The following is a 20685-nucleotide window of genomic DNA, read 5'->3' on the forward strand; positions in this document are numbered from 1 at the left end:
ATTTACTTCAAATATATTCAGATATTAATGGTTTACTCAGTAATTTTTATTTGTAATTATCTAATTTTCACCATCCCGATTACAATGAATAAAACATAGCGCCCCAAAAGAGTGATATGTATACCTTAATTTTTGTACTTATGGGATTGTTCGGTTAGATGTAGTTATAATTCAATTACAACACAATTTTTTAAGCACTCGAATTACAATATTTGTTTGGAGAAAATTGTAATTTCACCGAATTATAATTTATTTATTTTATTTATTTTTTTTTGGAATGTCCACGAGGTGTCCTGAGCAGGCCCTTCTAACAGGAGGCACCTTTAAGCCTGTACCATACTCAGACTAATTCCCGCTCGCACTGAGTCGGCTCAATTAAGGAGCAAAGTGCTGGCCATATTAGTTATTGCAATTCATACTCTCTCCATGTGAATTGCAATTAAATGGGGAAAGAAAATGAAAAAAAGAAAGAAGTTTTTTTTATCCTTGAATATTAGTAATATTATTATTTCCCTATAATTCTATTCCTTTTTATGAGTGGTAATGCTAATATTTGTTCATCGATTTCATGACCTCTTATATGGGAAAGTCATTATATGTCGTTTGAACACAAGTGTTTGACTGTTTTTCTTAAATCTTTGCCAATTAAAAAAAAAAAAAAAAAACTTATGCTCAGAAGAGTAAATAGCCCATTTGACCTTTTGTAGGTTTTTAACAGAAAGGCCGACATATGTGTTCCGTTATAATATATGTGTTTCAGTTTTGGTTTCAAAAAAAAAAAAACAAAAACAAAAACAAAAAAACAGAAAGGCCACTAGCTTTATCCGGTTAGACTCAAAATCAGCCCCAATTTTAATCCGGATGCTCAAGGTTCTTTCGTGGACTTGCCATGGATTTGCTGTTGTCTTCACTTTCCATTTCTCAGCCTCAACTACTTCGTGAGTACGCTGCGAACTGCACGAAGAAGTTAACTTTTTGGCTTTATCCACTGATATTCTCAGTTTTCTGATCACTCTCAGTAGGGAATTGGCGAAGCATTGGAGGTTTCGCAATGAGCGCCAATATTCCGAAGAAGAAGAAGCAAGTATGGATATGGACAGAGAACAAGCAAGTGATGACCACCGCCGTCGAGAGAGGCTGGAATACGTTCGTTTTTCCGAAGAATCGTCACGACATTGCTCATGAGTGGTCATGTAAGCTTATTACTACTCTTCTTATTTTCTCTGTGATGATCTGAGCTTAGTAAGTAAAATATGCGAGGCAAATTTCATAGCAAATTAATGAGATTAAAAGGATTTGATGTATTGATTGTTCATGCAAACTGCAATTAGATTTTTAGTTAGGTTATGTATGGTGCAGCAACTGCATTGATATGGCCTCTATTTATTGAAGAGGGAGGGGTTTTTGATCATGAACAAAAGAGGGTTGCGGCATTTGCGGAGATTTCTTCTCCACAGCAGTTAGAACATTTCCAGCAAATGGATGAGCTAGCTGACAATGTTATTGTTAATCTATTAGATTGGCAGGTATCCCTAAAGGATTCTTTTCTGCAAGATTATTTATTCTTTTGCACAACGTTAAGATGTGTATGGACTATAGGTGCATTTGGATATTTGTTCCCTCGTTATACATCTTGATCTTTCATAAATCATAGTAATATTGTCTATTAATCACATTACACGTAGACTGAGGTTCACTTCAAAGCTGGTGTTATTTGCATTTCATAGGTGATACCTGCGGAAAATATTGTTGCAGCTTTCCAAGGCAGTCAGAAAACAGTATTTGCTGTGTCAAAATCAACAACAGAAGCTCAAGTGTTCCTTGAGGTAATACCATAAGTTGGACTTTTTTGCTCACAAAAAAAGTTATTTTTCCGAGAATCAGTTGACTATTCCAGGATTTCTCATGTCCTCTTTCCTTTTGTGTGTTTGGGGGAAGGTGGGTAGTGTAACAAATCTTTGTTTCCATGGGGCTAGCAAACTATTAAAGATGTTCAGGGGCTCTAAACAGTGCAATTGAAAAACATTCTAAACAGTGCAAGGGATTTAGTGCATTTGATTGCATTTCGTAGGTTTCATTAATCCCCCGGACTCCCGGAGTACATGACCAACCACTAGGAGGAGAGACCAATCAAATGAGTGAAATTCTTTATTAAATTGAGCTTTAATCTTCAAAAGATAATTTGTTGATTCTGGTTTTGTGCTTTATCAGGCCTTGGAGCAGGGTCTGGGTGGTGTTATTATGAAAGTTGAGGATGTTGGAGCCATCCTTGAGCTGAAGGTAGTGCTTTCTAAACAAGTTGATTTTCCTTGGTTATGCATATGTTACGATGTTATGATGCGTAGGACTACTTTGACAAACGACTTGAGGCTGGAAGTTTATTAAACTTGACTAAAGCCAGAATAACAAACATCCAAGTGACCGGAATGGGTGACCGTGTCTGTGTTGATCTCTGCAGCCTAATGAAACCTGGTGAAGGTCTTCTGGTATTCTCCGTCTCCTTCTGTGTACAAAAGGCATTTGTTTTTGGACATTAACTTCTTGTGCCTTATTTGACAGTTACTTGTATTACACAATTTCAATCATTTAGGTTGGATCCTTTGCAAGAGGTCTCTTCCTTGTTCACTCAGAATGCTTGGAGTCAAATTACATCTCTAGCAGGCCTTTTCGAGTCAATGCGGTGAGTTTTGGATTAATCCTATTACAAGTTCCTTCATAGAAATGGAAAGAGATTGAGCAAAGTATTCAACTTGCACTACTGTTCTTCATCGAGTTGAATAAAGTTAATTGCACTACAAACATTAGTGTAATCTGTGTCCTATGGTATGAATATTGCTCTGTTGTTTGCAGGGGCCAGTACACACGTACGTTGCTGTTCCAGGAGGAAAAACTAGCTACCTCTCAGAGTTAAAAACAGGCAAAGAGGTAGTTGTGGTTGATCAAAGCGGCATGCAAAGGACAGCAATTGTTGGACGTGTGAAAATAGAGACTAGACAATTGATTCTCGTGGAGGCAAAGGTTAGTGTGTAGACATTGGTAAACTTATAAAGACACAAGATCCTGTCAGTCTATAGTGACAAACGAGATTATGTGAAAGTGTAGGTAGAATCAGAAAGCCATACCTCTTACTCGATCCTCCTACAGAACGCTGAAACTGTTGCATTAGTGCCTTCTCCTCGAGGTATATGATGACCATGGTGTAAATTTAGTCCCAAAATTGGAAAATTTTATATTTTCCTGATCCACACCATTGATCTATGCAGGTGAGGGGCGCGAAAGAACAGCAATTCCTGTGACTTCCCTCAAAGTGGGCGACGAGATTCTGCTTAGAGTGCAAGGAGGTGCTCGACATACTGGAATAGAAATTGAAGAATTTATTCTTGAGAAATGATCAAGTTGTTTCAAACTTTCAATTGTACATCTGCCTGCCATTTTTGCCTTTTCAAATGTTTTAACATACAAACTCTTTATGAGACTGAAGTATATATCAAATGAAGGTTAAAAACATCTGCTACCTACAATCAAGCACAGAGGTAACCCCAGCCAAGTTAGTCGGGCTTGGTAACCACAAGGTTCTAAGTTCGACTCGCCATAAGTACAAATTTTATGATAACCTGAACATTGCATCATCAGATGACTAAAGATACACTCTTCAGATTTGAAAAAAAAAGGGCCTAATATTGATCAAAGATCAAAAGGGGTTCAACTTTAGAAGAAGAAGAAGCAACAGCCTAAAATTTGGATGAAAACTTGTATTCAAAGGAGCAATCAATTTGTAGGTTGAGATGGTGGTGCAGCTGTCTTCTTGAAATCAATCTTGTCAACCTTGACTTCTCCATCGATGAGTTCATAAACATATACAACAACACGCAGGCCATCGATATCCATGAGAACAAAACTCGGGTTCACGTCGTAGGTGATGCTACTATATGCACCAGTCGCAGACCCAGGGTTTATCACAACCCCAGCCTCATGTTTATAAGCCTTGAACTGGTGGGTGTGGCCACTTACTAAAATGTCGACATCAAGCTGTCTCTGGAGCATGGCTAGAGAATCCAGATCTCCCCAAGGAACAACCTTCACAACCACAAAAACTACAGCCTGTTAGGCATTCCTCAGCTTGGGAGACTACAATTAATCTTAACAGATTACAAAAATTATACGGAGCATATAACAATCCTGCCGATACAAGCATTATGCATCTGTCTACCAAACATTTAAGCTAAACAACATTTCAGAATACCAGTAACAACCTTCAGTCAAACCCACGGGGCAATCAAAAACGAAAAGAAATCAAGAAACAAAAAACTCAGACAATTACTTATTGAAAACGAAAAGTGTGTCAAGTTGTCCTCTGAATGCAAATAGATATCAGTCGTTAGCATTAATCCATCAAATGCATAGATTCAAACCTGATGACCATGGCATAAGCCAAGTTTGAATTGTCCAATGGTGATAGTCTTCGTCTCTGGATATTTGGATTCTTCATCATACTCTCCCCTAGTTATATGCAAGCTAGGGCACAAACTCTTCAAATAATCATGAACCTCCTGCACACAAGAAAATTTCATGATCAAGCTCAACAGATTTCTTCACGGAATGAGAAAATGAAAATGAAAAGTAAGTTCTTATTCTCAGAAGCATTTAGCACATGCTACTTATCTCATAATCCAACTTGCTAAATGCAAATCATGCTACTATAAATTTATACAATATCTTCTTAGCATGATGCTTTAGTAGGAAATATACAAAAACCTTTAAACAACCAATTAACATAGGTTAACAAATGTATTCTAAGTAGCTATTGCATTGCTTTTATATCGCTAACCAACAAATCCAATTCTTTCTTAACAGTAGCAGATGCTACTCCGTACATATTGTCAATTCTGTTTCCACTTGATCGCAATTCGCAATAATACTATGATCAAAATCAGTTATGTTTTCTCAACGTGTAGGCTAACAGTCATACAAAAGCTGCTACAAAACACATTGCATAAACCCTAAAGTCTACACGGAGGCTAATCCCCAATTAGAGGTAGAAGTAGCAAACTGATTGAGTCAGGTCAACTTCAATTAGGTTGAAAACTGATTGATATTTAAACCAGCAAAAATCGAGAGAATCCCAAAGAATCAATAGAGAGAAGTGTACTTTGATGCAGAGATTTCCAGTGCAAATTATGTGTTGAATCTTTCCCGGGACGAGCATGGACTTGAACTTTGCCGGAAGATCGGCGGCTCTGTGAGGGATATGCAGATCACCGATTGCTAGTACCAACACCATTTTTAACAATTCTTTTTCCGCTCAATCTCCCACTGTGAAAGTTTGCAGCCCTGGAAATGAATTCAGAGTTAAACAAAAAGAGAACGAGGGAGAGAAAGCGAGAAACTACGAGGGTACCTGCAATTACGGAAATCTGGGCAACCCGACAAAATTCGAATTTTGGGGACTGGGGTTATTTACGTGACGATAATCAAAATGGCCGGGTACGTAACCAGCTATAGCTGTCCCAAATGTGATTTTACTGAACAATTAGACATTTTACTGTGTACAATGAGATTTGATCACTAATCTTTCTTCTCAAACGTTATTATTATGATCAATTGAACTCGTCATGTGGGCTATATGATTTTATCTTGATAAGACTTGATGTATTAATTTTATCATGTAAAGGTAAATATCAATGCAACACAAAACAAATAATGTTTATTATCTAGTTGCCTAATAAGTATTTGTAATTAAACTTTGCAAATTGATAACTTTTATATATAATTTAATGTCTTTTTGATCAAAAGGGAGAGGACAAGCTTAAGCCGAACAAATGCAAACACGTCCTGTCGAAATAGCTTAAGTGATCAACCAATCAATATTTAATCTTGAGTCATTAAGAGTCTTTGACCAATCAGTAGTGGTGAAGACATCTTCTGTGTAGAAGGGTACCGACAACAAGGTAATTTGGAGTTATTTAGACAACTCGAGATTTACCTCATTTGTGAATGCTAAATTTTTAGTAGAATGGATTAAAAACTTATTACACAGACGTCTTTCAAAGAAAATCAACCGCTTTATTTTTGTTCCCAAAAATTATGCACAACCTAAACCAATCATTATGATCCACAACTCTTTTATATCTAATTTTATATGCTATCATTTACTATTTAGTGATTAAATTAATTGATTTTCCTTTATACAATAGTGTAAGCTACTTGTTTGGCTCAACTAGGTAGCTAGATGTACAATTTTGTCGTAAAAGAAAGAGTAAATTGTCATTTTAGTCCACTGACTATTGGGTCTTGTTAATTGCAATCCACGACTTTCAAAACTGTTAATTTCATACCTTAACTATGCAATTTTTATCAATTTTGGTCACTCCGGCCAAATTACCGAATAAATTTGACCGGAAAATATTATTAGGCCAAATAATAAGGGTATTTTTGTCATTTTAAGTCTCTTTTCTTTCTTCCCCGATCTTGAAGCTGTCGTCGGAGTCAAAATTCTTTCTTCTCCGTTCTTGAAGCTGTCGTCGCCGTCTAAATAATGCAGTCGACTGGAGTCCATCAAACCAGAGCTGTCAATGCAATCATCCCAAACATTTGCGTCTTCCAAATCTCGAACCACTTCCCACACACAACTGTTTCTTGATTAATCTGTGTTTATTTTTAATTTTTTAAATAGTTGATGGCACTTGATTTTATTCTTGCCCTTTTTAGAGGTGAAATGTACACGGATGGTTCAAGCAAATATGCTAAGGAGAGAATTCGAGATCATCCTTATGTGTTGGAGGAAGATATGAACATGCTAGCAGAGAGGAATGAAGCTGGTGAGAAAGGTGAAGGGTGTTAGTGTCTTTTCTCCTTTTCTCCCTTTAGTCTATTGTAACTGCATTCTCTCCAGCATATATACTGCACTTCCCGATAGCTTCTAGTTCAATTAGTTCAGTACTCCATTCTGTAAATCCACTTCTTCATCAATACAACATTTCATAGCTTTGTTTTCTTCTTGCTGTGAGTGTGACCAAATCCAACATTATGAAAGCTCCAGGGTAAGTTTCATGCGAGGAAGAGGACGGGTTTCGGCCCGGTTTGGTAGGTCACATCGTGACTGGGATTCTGAGCGTGATTTTAGCTTTACTTGGCGGGATGATTACTGTTTTCCTAGATATAAGCGTGCTGCTGCCATTGATGATGCTGAAGTTGAACGGAATGACTTTTTGATATTGCACCAAATGGGGCTGCTATGGGTCCAAGTAGAGGGAAGGAAACACTTGGCCTGAGATGGTCTCGATCGCCGGGGAAGAAACAAAAAAAAAAAAAAAAAGCAAAATGACTAAAATACCCTCATTATTTAGCCTAATAATATTTCCGGTCAAATTTAGCCGGTAATTTGACCGGAGTGACCAAAATTGATAAAAATTGCATAGCTAAGGTACGAAATTAACAATTTTGAAAATCGTGGATTGCAATTAACAAAACCCCAATAGTCAGTGGACCAAAATGGCAATTTAACTCTAAAAGAAACATAGAATGCTGAATGTCCAACCAACCACCAACCCATGAACCCAATAGACAAATAAAAGACAAATAATAGACCAATTAATTTAATTAAATTATACCAAAATTTACAAAATTCATATATAAAATTAGATATATCTAATATTACCATTTGCATGTTTTCGTACATGCATCTAGCATTATCATATTATTACATCCCCTCAAATATTTCCAAAAGAGTTGATAATTGTTCTTTGGTACATGCATCATTTTAGTACCAGATTACATCTATTCTGGTGTCTTCATCGAAGGTTGACACATGTAACATGGCAGGCCATTTGGTAATACAACTTCTCAGAAGTTTTTGTGAAAGAAAATACAAAAATACTTCTGTTTTTTTGGATTATGAATTATGAAAAGCTCCATAATAATATTAAAAATTTATATACAAATAAAATTAAAGATTATAAAATTTATTTTCGACAAAATTTATAAGTAGGTAAGGTAATCAGGTGAGAATCTGCCCATTTAACAATTCTGAATACCATTCAATTTTCAAATCAAAAGTAAAATAACAATTTTAATATTTAGGTTATGTTTGGTAAATGACAGATTCGCCAGTTTTGACCATGTCAAAACGCTAAAAAAATATGTTTGGTAAAACAACGGTTTACTCTAAACCGCTGCTTTTGCAAACGTGACATTTTGCAACGTTTGCAATTAGCATTTTGGAAAAATATTACTTTTTTCCAAAACGCCATTGATTATATATATATATATATATATATACTTGTAGGAGTTGTTTCGGCTCTCATATACTCCTTTGCTAACTAGGTCACAATGCGCATAATGGTGACAGACTTTGTCGTAAATCAAAGTAAGGCAAATTTTTTTTTAATTGACTTCTTAATTTATAAGGTACGTAGTGTTTAATTATACATTAAAATCATATACTCACTAAATGCCATAATGATAAGAGTTGAAGTAAAACCTACTCCTGCTTTATCGGCTGAACCATGCATGCAATGATGTATTGGTTAGTTACTGTACAGATCTCATAACTTAATACACCAAACTTCATTTATTTACGTAACATCCTAGCTAACACTAACAGAATCATCAATCTCGTACATTCTAAAATCAAACTATTTAACTAAACACTCACATTTGATTATATTATTATAACATTTTTTTCACATTAAATTTAACCTATATACACCAATATGTTGAATTGATGGTTAGAAATCATTTGTCGTCCTTGCAAGTTTGGCATTTCGTTGGAAGGAATTTAAGTCCTTATTACTTTTTATGATATATATTGTACTCTTTTTTTGACATTTAATTAGAACCAAAAATTCACAGTAGTAAATGTTAATTTAGAGAATAAAAATGTTGATAGACTGATTTTATTGTATTTATTTTAGTAGACATTAAAAATGATACTTTAATTTCCTAAACAATAACTATGCTGTATATGTTACTTTATTGAAAATATATGCTAATAGTTTCTTAATTTGTCATTACTCATGTCATGAATAGACAATTTATTTTTTGACCAAATTAACTAAGAAAAATGCCATTTCACCAATTTGTACCATTTTTTTAAAATACTAAATGACATGGTTAATCAAAAATTGTCATTGAGAATTAACTTTAATTTATAGAAAAGTTCAAAATCACTATTAAGAGTTGTACCCCATAGTCATATATGACTAACTCAAACTGGAAATGTCAATAGACAGCTCTCACAAAGAGTATAGTTAAACTTGAAACTTTGTGATTATCACGTCAACTACTTCATCATTGTTAATTGACTAAACGTATATTTACTAATTTGCTGTTTAAATTAAATATATTGAAACATACACACACACAGGGGATGATTCACGTGCGAAGTCTCCTAGGTGAAAGATGTGTGATATTTGAGCCGTTGGTCTAATCTAGATCAACGGCTCAAATCAAGATTTTTTTTTAAACGTGCTTCTTTGGAATTGGATGTGAATATCTCATCCTACCATTGTTGAACTGATGTACCTTAAGGTTCAAACTGACGCACCTTAAGTGTCGTATTAACGCACCTTAAGTGTCGTATTAACGCGCCTTAAGTGTCGTATTAACGCGCCTTAAGTTCAAACTAATGCACCTTAAAGTGTCAAACTAATTCACCTTAAGTGTCAAACTAACGCACCTTAAGTGTCGAATTGACGCACATTTAAGTGTCAAACTAACGCACCTTTAAGTGTAGAACTTATACATCTTAAGTATACAATTGACACACCTTATGTGTAGAATTGACGCACATTAAGTGTCAAATTGATGCACCTTAATTAACTGTTAACTGATGCACATTAAGTGTCAAATTGATGCACTTTAAGATTTAAACATATGCACCTTAAGCTATAAACTTACGAACCTTAAGCTATAAACACCTTATGCTTTAAACTTAAGCACCTTAAACTTTAAACTTAGACACCTAACGCTATAAAGTTTAAACTTTGAACTTACGCACCTTAAGCTATGAACTTACGCATCTTAAACTTTAAAATTATGCATCTTAAGCTCTGAACCTACGCAAAATTACCATAATGTCAACGTATTTTTTTAATTTGTATTTATTCTAAGATGTTGGTTTTGGCAAGATCAATGACTGATATTTACCTCATTTTTACCTGAGATATATAACCGCACCTGATTTCCTATATGTATGTATATATACCAAATGAGAACCACATTGTTCATGTGAACGCGCAAACTACTTATTTCGCATATTGTAATATCTGACTATGCATCATAAAAACGCATTTATGTAATTACTTTTGAAATTACAATTGCGCATCTTATACTATCTGATTATGTATTTCTGTATAACCTAATATAGTAAATAAATTTATAAAGAATCATTTTAAGGTATTTTCGGATTACAAATTTAAAAAGTTTCCATAGTAGTGAAAAGTCAGAGTCACGTTCTTCTGCCTAAATTATAAAACTGGACTATAAACTATATTGGGATAAATTAAAAGTCAAGAACTAAAGTGATGAGTCACTATAGTCAAGAGACCGTTTAGTAATTTACTCCATCTTCTCACATAAAATGTTAATTTTTAGTGTAAAATTTTGTGATAGTCTCATAATTTCTAGGGTTTTAAGAATATTGTAGGGCCTATTTGACCCAAATTTGTGTAAGTTATGGGGTTTGAATTCTAATGGAGACGATATTGACTCTTTGTGCTTCAACAGATTGAGAAAATAGTTATAAACATATACTATATTGTAAATATTGTATCAGAGTCACTAGTACTTAAAAAAAAATATATAAGGAAGGAATTGTAAGTTGAGTCATGTGTGTGTGTAATTCTACCAATTTAAAACATTCTGACAAGTGATTTGCTTCTCATCCTACCAAACGCTACCTAAGGAGTTCGACCAAGGTCCAAGGATGTCGGGCCAAGTTATATGGGTCAGAAAGGGCTTGTTTGTTTTCTCTCATTTCTTCCCCACTGGTTTTCAGTTTTCACCACCTCTCCTTTCAATCCTTTCCAAACCCCTCCTTCCCTTGTCCACTATCCCCTGTCTTTCTACTTTCTTCCTTTCTTTGTTACCCTTTTTATGACTCTCCATTTCCCCCCTTCTCCCTGACAGCATCTTCTCTTCTTTCATTCCCATTCCCTCCATGGATCCCAGATTTTTTGTTCGTCTTTCATTAATTCCATTAAATGTTGTTTAAGGAAATTTTGGTCTCATTAATTATGGTCTTTCCGCTTTCGTCTTCCTTTTCTGAAAAGGAAAATCGAGTCCACATGTGGAGTTTGATGATTAAAGCACTACTATAAGTCTATAATTCTATAATTCCGTGCTCTGTTCATCACAGAGAGAGAGAAGAAGAACCTTCGACCTCTTTATCGATCGGAGTGATTCTTTTCTTAATCTCTGCAATGGATGAACAGTTATCTTTGTATTCTCAATTTCCCCATTTTTAATTTCCTTGATTTTCGCTAATCAATTTACTTAAATTTAAAAATCCGATCTTTCTTTCTTTCTTCCATTTCTGGCTTTTTTTTTTTTGTGAAGAAATAATGGGGTGTGCGAGTTCGAAGCAGAGAGTGTGCCGGAAATGCCAATCGGCGTATTCTCCGGTGCGGCGGAGTCACTCGATGCACTGGCATCACGTGCCGCCGTTGAATGACGTGGAAAGTGATCACGTGGTGGCTCTCACTTCCTCCACCCTTGGATCTTTGTTGCTGGATCCTCTGAATCAGAATTCCGGCGAAGAACACGACGGGATTACCGTCCAGGCCCGTGAAGAAGCCCCGTTTGATACTGTAAAGACGGAAGCGATGACGTGGTCTCAGATGATCGATAAGAAGATCGCTAGAACTCCGGCCGGCGAGCCGGAGACGATTAATGCGTGGGAGTTGATGGAGGATCTTGAAGATATTACTCCTCTGAAGCCTTGTAGCCGCCATGGCCGTAGCTTTTCCTTCCATGTTTCTCCCAATCCGATGTTTTATCATCCCCCCGTTCTGACAACGAAAGACGACACAGAAGCTTCCTCGAAGCAACAATGGTCGGAGGTCGCCGATAACGAGTCAAATTCGACGTCGGCTTCATCCGTCGGCTTCGCATCGGAGTTTGACCCAGAAGTGATCGCAACTTTCAGAAAAACGCTCGCCGAGCTCCCGCCGGCCACTCCGTTCCGTCTCAAACCACTAGTTCCCGACACCATTGATAACGGCGAAGTGATCACCCTGTAAGTTTTTACCTAATAATATATATTATATATTATATACCGTTAATATAGAATATAGTCCTCTAGTGATTTTCTTAGGGAAAAAAAAATATTGATTTTACTCAATTGAGTACTAATTGACTTTTGATGCTTAATTTAATCTTCGAATTTTATAGTTTTACCCAATTTTGTCATTTGTTAAAAATTCTATGATTAGAAATAGTTTCCTAGTTGTAATTTTTTAAAAGAAGGAATCATGGGGTGAAGAATGAGAAATTAACGTTTAAACCCTATTTCTAACATTCAACTAACAGATTTTTTAACAAATGACTAAATTGTGTAAAATTATCAAAATAAATACTAAATTAAGCATAAAAAAAGATTAAATTGAGTAAAACCATCGCAAGTTCTATATTATGTAAGTTGACTAGATTGATAAGTAGTTTGATTAGTCTAAACAACTAAGTTGTTATTTGATCAGACACTATGCTTCCGAGGACGCGAAATCACCTGAGAGCGGTAAAAACAGAGTGATCGTCTACTTCACCAGCCTCCGTGGAGTGAGGAGGACGTACGAGGATTGTTGCTACGTACGAACAATTCTACAGGGACTAGGAGTCAAAGTTGACGACAGGGACGTGTCAATGCACTCCGGCTTCAAAGACGAGCTAAAAGAGCTTTTAGGCGAATCCTACAACGCCGGCGGCCTGCCCAGAGTGTTCGTCGGAAAAAATTACATCGGCGGAGCGGACGAAATCCGGCGAATGCACGAGGACGGGCAGCTGGAGAAGCTCGTCGAATTCTGCGAAACGGCGGCCGAAACCGCCGCCGCCGGCGGCGGAATAAGCGGCGGTTGCGAGGCATGTGGCGATATAAGGTTTGTGCCATGTGAGACATGTTCAGGGAGCTGTAAAATCTACTGTGAAGGTGGCAATGGTGAAGAAGAGCAACAAGAGTTTGGGTTTCAACGCTGCCCAGATTGCAATGAAAATGGACTGATTAGATGTCCAATTTGTTGCGATTAATGTTAACCAACAACGCTATTTTTTCCGAATTACATGGAGTTTTGTTGGTTGTCTGTATGTTGTGCAGAAGTTTTGAAATGTTAATTACAAAGATTTATGAATTGAAACAAGTTTAATTACAGGTATAAATGTACTATACTAAATACCATCAATGCACCATTTTCTGATTAGTAGCAATGTAACATGTATCTATTGTGTGTGTGTCAGTGTATCAAGTGAAAAAGGTTAGACTAGTTTTAAGTATGTGTTCTTAATATTTTTGAAAGAATTACTCTACCCTCTTAAAGTTCATGTGAATTAGTTTTATATTGCAGGATCTGAATATCGGATACTATGACATTAATGCAGAATGTTAAAAGTTAATAATAAATCTAATGTATAAAATTTTGAGTTATAATTTATTTACTTAATGTATATTTGTATCTACATGCATGCCTCTGTCTCGTAACATTTCCCCAACATGACCATGTTTTCCAAGGTAGTATAATCAACTTTAATTTATACTTTTGGGTGTGCAATGGTGGTGAATGGTGATGATGATGATTTTTCTTTTTGGGTGTGCTTTCTATACTGTCACAAATCCCTATGTTTATAAATTTTAGCACTCATGTATAAGTTGTATTTCATTAAAAAAAAATGTAATGTATATACATTTAATTCTATGTTTAAGTTGAAAATTTAGACTTATTGATATTTCACAAACAAATATGGCCCTTTTTGTTGAATTTCTTATATACTTTTATTTGATAAAGATTATATAATAATCACAATATTATTTTCAAAGTGTAATTTTTTAAATGATGATAAAAACTCGCAATCATTATATGGTATGCACTGAGTCGTTCTTATATGTAATAGCACGCAAACTATACGGGAGAGACCATCTATATTAAAAAAGATCCATACGACAAGCTCGAATAAGAGAGGGTTGGGAATTGATAAATTTCTCCAAAGTGTTTGCACATTGAGAACATGGTTTTGAGATGTTTGCAGCTGTGCAAAAGTAGTTAATGTTGCTTTATCTTGTTTAAGACTCCTTTAAGGAACAGTGGTCCCTCAAGGCTAGCTTGCACTGATATAATTAAACAACTTAGCCAAGAATCAAGATGGTGACAGTGTGACTGACACTGCCACTCAAATGACTCCATTAAGAATGCACAAAAGGGGAAAAAACAGATTGGAAAGCATCAAAATGGGGTGTTGGGATATATACTTTTGGATCCTTTTTCTTGTTCCATCAACTTAATCATTCTCCTCATTTCATTCACCACTTAAATACGATATACTAAAAAATAAACAAATATATACAACTACAGGTCTACAGCCCTTTGATCTTATCTTTTGGGAAAAATAAGAAAGTTTTGAGGCTTAACATATTGCATATATATGACCAATCCTTAATATTGTTATTTTTTGGTTGTCATGAATGGTCAGTTCATTCTTTGACATATAACCACAAAAATAAAAACCTGATGGAGTTGTTGATTGCATGTGTAGTACTGTTAGTGTAGAATTATTGTTTCAATAAGATAACAATATTTGAGTCCAATATAGTCGGGTCAAAATATATTTAGATTTTTCTTGTTGTCGGGTTTACTCGATGCATACTTGTGGGTTTCCCTTGTCATAAAAAATGTACGTATTATGCTAGGTCAATTATAAATTAATAGCGTTGCTTTGCTGATAGTCAGACAATGTAATATTTGATTTGACTTTGTTAATTTTATGAACAAGAGCGAGACCCTTAAGATTAAAGTACAATCCTTAAAATGTACATATTTTAAAATCATCAAGTCTTTTCTGGCAAATTATTCTGTAGATATGGATCCAAAATACACCATTTACATACTGAATATTCATAATTTGAATTATGAACATTCAGTATGCAAATTGTGATGGGTCGGGTCCATGGTATAACTATTGGTTTTTTCTTCAACCCATTTTGTTTCGTTCAAAAATGAACAGTCAGTCCATTTGCCACCAATTGTCATCAATATCTTTTATCAATTCTAAAGTCAGTTAATCATTGTTGGGCCTCAACATTCTAAAATAGACTCACTAGAATGTTTAAGGTAGCCCAAAACACCCCACTTATTTGGCCCATTGTTTATCACTAAGATTATACGTAGTATTATATATGGGCTTTGACATATTCTCCTCTTCTCTTATCAATAAGCTAGATTTGCACCTCAACCAAGGGTTCTAATGTTTAAGCTAGATTATGAAACTGTTCTTTTCCTCAAGATTCGGTTACATTGTAGTATCTGTTTATATATGTCAATACCGCCCCAATGAGATTCAAGTCTATGACTTCCTATTTAGAAGAGTCACTTTATGCCACTTGATTACAATGTCATTGGCCTCAATTTCATTCTGGGAAAAAAAAATAAATCAGAAATATGTCTCAACAATTTCCTGACGTGTTCTCTCCCGACATCATTGCAGAGATTAGAGAGCGATTGTCCGTCATTGAGGTTAAACAAGTTGTAATAACTTCCCAAAACCAGCTAGCTTTTGCTGTGGGTTTGTGGGTGCAATTCGCAAATAAAAACGACATGTCTTTGATCCTATGTCCTCTCCCGAGGTGACCATACTACGTTGTAAAACAGCACGCAACATAATATCAGTGTCCTTATCTTATCATGCACGAACCCGGTCCAAGTATATGTTTTCTTTGATTTGGACACACCGGACCGGCCGGATTTATCTAAACCTCGATCGTCGAAAGCTACCATACGTTGCTCTTCGTTTCCGTTGTTCAAGGGATCCGGCCCGACGCTGTCGTCTACGGACCACATATAAAGACACCCTAAGCTACTCGCAGGCCCGCCAACGGAAAAACCTAATTCATCACTTGTCAACTCCGAATTGGATAATGGCATGGGAAGTTGGGAACATAAATAGACTTTGGCGGAGCTTTCCTTCACAAGCACACTAGTATTATTCCAAAGGGAAAAGAACAATTTTGTGGTGTCATTGTCACAATATCTTAAAACCGTGTTTGTTATATAGTCTACTATACATGTTCAATCATATATAATTTTTACCGCTAGGATATTACAATGTTAAATTGGATACTAATAAGAGGGTGAGTGATATATATAACAAACGAGGCTAAACCATGCAGATCTTGTCCTCCCTTGATATGCCGGCCTCCCAGGGATGTGGCCATGTGGGAGGCTTGGTGAAGCATCTTGTCACGAGCTAGTTTGTTGAAATCTTCTTTTGGCAACTGGTCGAAACGTTAGGCTTCAGTTGGGGCATGCTATGGGCAATTTTAGAAGGATAACAAGCTAGGTAAATAAGGTAGGGCCGGGCTTGCATGCAGTCCATAGCCTAGTTCGGGCACGAGTAGATTATTTACACCAATTTGTTGGATTTGGTTACTCACTACCGGTGTAGTAAGGTCTCCTAATGCGAGATATCTTAGGAATCAACTTCCTCTTAAGACCCAAAGTCCTCTTGTATAAATATTTTCGCCTCTCAAGGCCGAGGTAAAACATATCTACATTTTCCATAATAAATTACTTATTCTCTACATATCTGATCTCTCTCTACACTGACTTTATTAATAGTGATTTTGGCCAGCTGTTTAGATGTAAAACCAAGACAACCATGCCCCGCTCATGCAAAAGTGATTTTTTGTGTCAAATTATTAGCAATTTAATTATGTTCTCTATAAACATGCATGACCAATTTGTACCTTTCACATCGAAACACTTATATACAGTTAAAAAATTACAATAATGTTTTATATATTATATATATGACAAATATTTGTATGCCCAATATATAATAAGAGTACATATGCATTATCTTAAATCAATTAAACTATATTTTTTTGACCCTACACATACATATCCCCCTCCCTCCCCTCCGACATCTCATGGTAGACTTATTAGGGAATCCAAGAATATATACAATAGTACACATAAGATTTGTGAGATTTGTTTTCGTCTAGTGGCACCATTTTACAAGTAAATTAAAGTAAAAATGAAGACTCAAACTTGACCATCATAAGATTTGTGAGATTGGTTACGTTGGTTTTACACCTTATGCAGTCGTCAATTGATATTTAGTAAATTAAGAAAGTAAATATCTCAATTTGTGCACTTTAACTACAAATTGATTGCTGTTAAAAGTAAAAAATAATCTTGTAAACTCAAAAACAAATTGTTCACACTCTCCACTAAAAAAATAGATAAGCTAGCACTCCACGCCAAACCACTTACACCCAAGTACCCAACCCATCAACTCTAATTAACAAATAGCTTTGCATTTAATAGTTCATCGGGATGAGATAAATCACACGCTTGTATAGTTGCAATACATAAACAAGAGCATAATTGCATATATAAATTATATAACTAGGGTAGACATGAGATCTGACGATCTGTCGTTTAGCGTTAGCTCCATATTCTAAATCTTGGTTTGCCATCAACAATCTTCTTGAAAACATCACATATCGTATATCGTACATCGCATTGAATGCTAGTAGCGTACTTTAACGTTAACTAAAATGCCTTTTGTCGTATCCACGTTAAATACGTAGAAAATCTCGAAGACGATGCAGCCAACTTCAACTGCGTACGCTATGTCTAAACCTCATATAATAATAACAATATGAAATGTTGCATGCATGCATGTATTAATGTATAGCAAAGACAGCTAAGTTCATCACAGATGAAGTTTGAAAGGAAAGACCAAAAATTTGTGCACAATAAGCCTGTGTGTTCAGCTGAGTTACCATAATTAAGAATGTATAGCAAACTTTTTTTAATTTATTGCACCAGGAAATCTTAATTACACCAATTAAGCGCCCGTACATAACCCATGACGAGGATTAATTAGCTACAAACATATATTTCATCACTCCTAATAAAAGTACGAACGTGCCCTACTACAACCTACAAACATATCGAGTTGGCCAGCCAGGACTCGGGACACCAAGCCAACCACAAGATTGAGATCAAGATCGAGATTGAGATCAGTATCCCCTCACGACAATGGGGACACGATCCATCATATATATATATAGATATAGATATAGATATATATAATATATTATATGACTGTATTTATGTGTAATACAGCTACGATTACGTAATCAAACTCCTGATAATTGCAGCCTCTGGGCTGTCAGCATCTATGGTGGAGAGGAGCTGGGAGAGACGCTCGCTAAGATCATCCACTTCTCTGTGCAAACTCCTTATGTAGTTGCAAGTCTCCTGCAACACCTTTGATGCAGACGCCTGCAGTTTCATTAACAGGTCCAAGAATATAATGTTACTTTTGTTGTCAGGAAACATCGAATCATAACCTAGTAACAAAAATTGTACTCCGTAATACTTTTCTGTTGACACGTAATGAGAAATGTAGCGTGAACACCACAATGTTAACCTTAGACGTACCATAGACCATAAATTTATGCCAAGGGTTCAGACATGTATGTACTTTGACAGTTTGACATATATATACATTATATATTGTATGTACAATGAGGATAGTGAACTAGAGAGGGCCCACATGATGAGTAGTTCAGTTAATTTTTGAGTGGTAGATTGCGGGCAATGATACATGGTCTAGCCCTGACCGATCCCAGTATAGAAGTTTCACCCATATGGGCACCCAATACTGGTCTTACAATATAATAGAATGCTGTAATTTACTCTTCTACAATTCTGTTAAGCTGGAGTGCATAGCCGATTTTGCCTTTGTGGGCAATGAGGGAAGCTGGGGAAGGAAGTATATGTTTATAGGTATATATATTACATTATATATTGGGCCCCACACGCGTGACAAGAAAATCATAGAAAGTTGAAAGCATGGGGTTTCCTTACTTTTTTATCCCTCTCAACATATTTATGCATGGTGCCATGGTGGCCATACTTTCTGGAAGCATGTAAGTTTTGACAAATTCAATTCAATTATGGAAGGAGTGTCAATTCACACCTCAAGTCTAAACCCATAAAGCTACACCCTGCCTTTTCCTTTCCCGTGCACTCCCACAACGTCGTATAAAACATTCCCGTTATATGAAACCTTGATTTCACAGACACACACACACATACATATGGCGCTCTGCTAACCTTGTACTATACACGTCGACATATATGTCGATCCATTACTGTATATCTCGCAATTTACCTTTTCTAGCCATTTTTAAACAACAGTTTATTGGGATTAAGGGATTCTGGGGACTTAAAATGATTCTGACTTAAGCTGAAAAACCTAATGTATCAGGAAAGCAGAATGTATGGTACCTTGGAGGAGCGGCGGCTGCGTAGCTCGGGCAGGAGCTGCTGCAACTTGGAGACGAGTTCGATGATCTGGTCATCTGAAATCCGGGAAGTCCCTGAAGACGACTGCCTTGATCTTCTGCTAGACATCTTCCTAGAACCTAGCTCGAACGAACAACGGTGTAAGATACTAGGATCCAACCTGCAACTAGCAAGGTAGCAGATGATTCTTGTGTTTTTTGTTGCAGGGGATGATAATGTGAGGTGTTGTGTTGTGTTGTTGAGGGAAAGCAGGAGGAGAGAGTGAGGGATGAGAGAGCTAGGATCTGAAAAGGAAAGAAACAGCAGAGCTTAGGTTGTGGGAGCTGAGGACGAAGAAGAAGGGTATGGTAGTTAGATATTGACTAAGGAGAAAGTGATAACTAACGAGCTTTAAAGGGGAGAAGGACCACAAACCAAAGAGGAGAGAGAGACTACAAACTTATACGTATAGACAGCGATGTTGGATGGTAACAAGACAATTGCTTTGGAGAAAGTAGAGAACGACCCCTTCCTGTTAAGTAAAGTCGCTCCCTTCCAATTGATGAGGACCAGGGCAGTATTAGTATTAGTATTAGTCTTGAGAGAGACCGTCTCGTCGTCCTACACTGACATCTTGCATGATAAGACTAATTTAGTTGAGATTCAGTCGATCAGTGACATTTTAATTCATTCAGAAATATCATTCTTTTAAAGGTGTTGCTGCATATACATTGTCAAACATCATGCCGTATAGGTGTGTTTCCAACTTTTCTTTAAAAGGGATTGAGGATCCAGGGTTTGAAACTAAAATCATATAAGTTGGTGTCATTTAGTCAAACTTTTAGTTGCACATATATAAATAGCAACTAGGTCCGCAGTTCAAATTTACATGATATTTTTCGAAAAAATTGTATTTTATGGGTTTCACTGCCAATTATCAATGTCACTCTTAAATTATTAGTGGTGTGAATGTTGCCCCCAATTTTCAAAACATGACATATATTTTCCTTCTCCTGGATTATTAGTGGTGTAAATGTGGTTACGCGACATTTTCCTTGTTCGAAGACCACATATTTTTCCTCTATTTTTCTTTCTTGTTTGTTCTACTCCCGTCGACAACAATGTTTCTCCTTCTTCTTATTAGGGGAGGGGCAATATATATCATGTTTTGAAATTGAATGACAAT

At 36.1% G+C, this 20685-nt stretch overlaps 4 protein-coding genes across 5 annotated transcripts; 2 read left to right on the plus strand and 2 right to left on the minus strand.

Annotated features, from left to right (window-relative positions):
- Positions 1-801: 801 nt before the first annotated feature.
- LOC116013975 (3-dehydroquinate synthase homolog) lies at positions 802-3518 on the plus strand. 2 transcript variants are annotated; one of them, XM_031253949.1, is made up of 10 exons: positions 802-938; positions 1020-1193; positions 1360-1526; positions 1728-1826; positions 2212-2280; positions 2346-2486; positions 2591-2680; positions 2851-3018; positions 3103-3181; positions 3264-3518. In XM_031253949.1, the coding sequence occupies exons 1-10, from the start codon at positions 890-892 to the stop codon at positions 3389-3391; spliced, it is 1164 nt and encodes a 387-aa protein (XP_031109809.1). In that variant the 5' UTR covers positions 802-889; the 3' UTR covers positions 3392-3518. The 2 variants fall into 2 exon arrangements, with proteins under 2 accessions (XP_031109809.1, XP_031109810.1); XM_031253950.1 differs by having other exon boundaries at positions 1023-1193.
- Positions 3453-5490, minus strand: LOC116013976 (vacuolar protein sorting-associated protein 29). Its single transcript, XM_031253951.1, has 4 exons — positions 5399-5490; positions 5150-5331; positions 4413-4550; positions 3453-4077 (listed from the first exon to the last, which is right to left on the minus strand). The coding sequence occupies exons 2-4, from the start codon at positions 5279-5281 to the stop codon at positions 3769-3771; spliced, it is 579 nt and encodes a 192-aa protein (XP_031109811.1). The 5' UTR covers positions 5282-5331; positions 5399-5490; the 3' UTR covers positions 3453-3768.
- Positions 5491-11011: 5521 nt separating this feature from the next.
- Positions 11012-13445, plus strand: LOC116012483 (uncharacterized protein At3g28850-like). Its single transcript, XM_031252026.1, has 2 exons — positions 11012-12235; positions 12696-13445. The coding sequence occupies exons 1-2, from the start codon at positions 11562-11564 to the stop codon at positions 13237-13239; spliced, it is 1218 nt and encodes a 405-aa protein (XP_031107886.1). The 5' UTR covers positions 11012-11561; the 3' UTR covers positions 13240-13445.
- A 4553-nt stretch (positions 13446-17998) lies between these two features.
- Positions 17999-19931, minus strand: LOC116013933 (transcription factor PRE6-like). The gene is made up of 2 exons (XM_031253898.1): positions 19503-19931; positions 17999-18491 (listed from the first exon to the last, which is right to left on the minus strand). Exons 1-2 carry the CDS (start codon positions 19626-19628, stop codon positions 18339-18341), a joined length of 279 nt encoding a protein of 92 aa, XP_031109758.1. The 5' UTR covers positions 19629-19931; the 3' UTR covers positions 17999-18338.
- Positions 19932-20685: the final 754 nt, after the last annotated feature.

The sequence above is a fragment of the Ipomoea triloba genome, chromosome 3 (assembly GCF_003576645.1).
Source record: "Ipomoea triloba cultivar NCNSP0323 chromosome 3, ASM357664v1".
Taxonomy (NCBI): domain Eukaryota; kingdom Viridiplantae; phylum Streptophyta; class Magnoliopsida; order Solanales; family Convolvulaceae; genus Ipomoea; species Ipomoea triloba.

What these genes read in the sequence shown, in the direction of transcription:
- LOC116012483 (XM_031252026.1), top strand. Translation starts at nt 11,562, where the DNA reads ATGGGGTGTGCGAGTTCGAAGCAGAGAGTGTGCCGGAAATGCCAATCG. An exon ending in AACGGCGAAGTGATCACCCT is followed by an intron (nt 12,236 to 12,695) that starts GTAAGTTTTTAC and finishes TTATTTGATCAG; the next exon opens with ACACTATGCTTCCGAGGACG.
- LOC116013975 (XM_031253949.1), top strand. Translation starts at nt 890, where the DNA reads ATGGATTTGCTGTTGTCTTCACTTTCCATTTCTCAGCCTCAACTACTT. An exon ending in CATTGCTCATGAGTGGTCAT is followed by an intron (nt 1,194 to 1,359) that starts GTAAGCTTATTA and finishes TGTATGGTGCAG; the next exon opens with CAACTGCATTGATATGGCCT. An exon ending in GGCCTTTTCGAGTCAATGCG is followed by an intron (nt 2,681 to 2,850) that starts GTGAGTTTTGGA and finishes TGTTGTTTGCAG; the next exon opens with GGGCCAGTACACACGTACGT.
- LOC116013976 (XM_031253951.1), bottom strand. Translation starts at nt 5,281, where the DNA reads ATGGTGTTGGTACTAGCAATCGGTGATCTGCATATCCCTCACAGAGCC. An exon ending in CTGGAAATCTCTGCATCAAA is followed by an intron (nt 4,551 to 5,149) that starts GTACACTTCTCT and finishes TCTTGTGTGCAG; the next exon opens with GAGGTTCATGATTATTTGAA. An exon ending in GCTTATGCCATGGTCATCAG is followed by an intron (nt 4,078 to 4,412) that starts GTTTGAATCTAT and finishes GTGGTTGTGAAG; the next exon opens with GTTGTTCCTTGGGGAGATCT.
- LOC116013933 (XM_031253898.1), bottom strand. Translation starts at nt 19,628, where the DNA reads ATGTCTAGCAGAAGATCAAGGCAGTCGTCTTCAGGGACTTCCCGGATT. An exon ending in GCAGCCGCCGCTCCTCCAAG is followed by an intron (nt 18,492 to 19,502) that starts GTACCATACATT and finishes ATGAAACTGCAG; the next exon opens with GCGTCTGCATCAAAGGTGTT.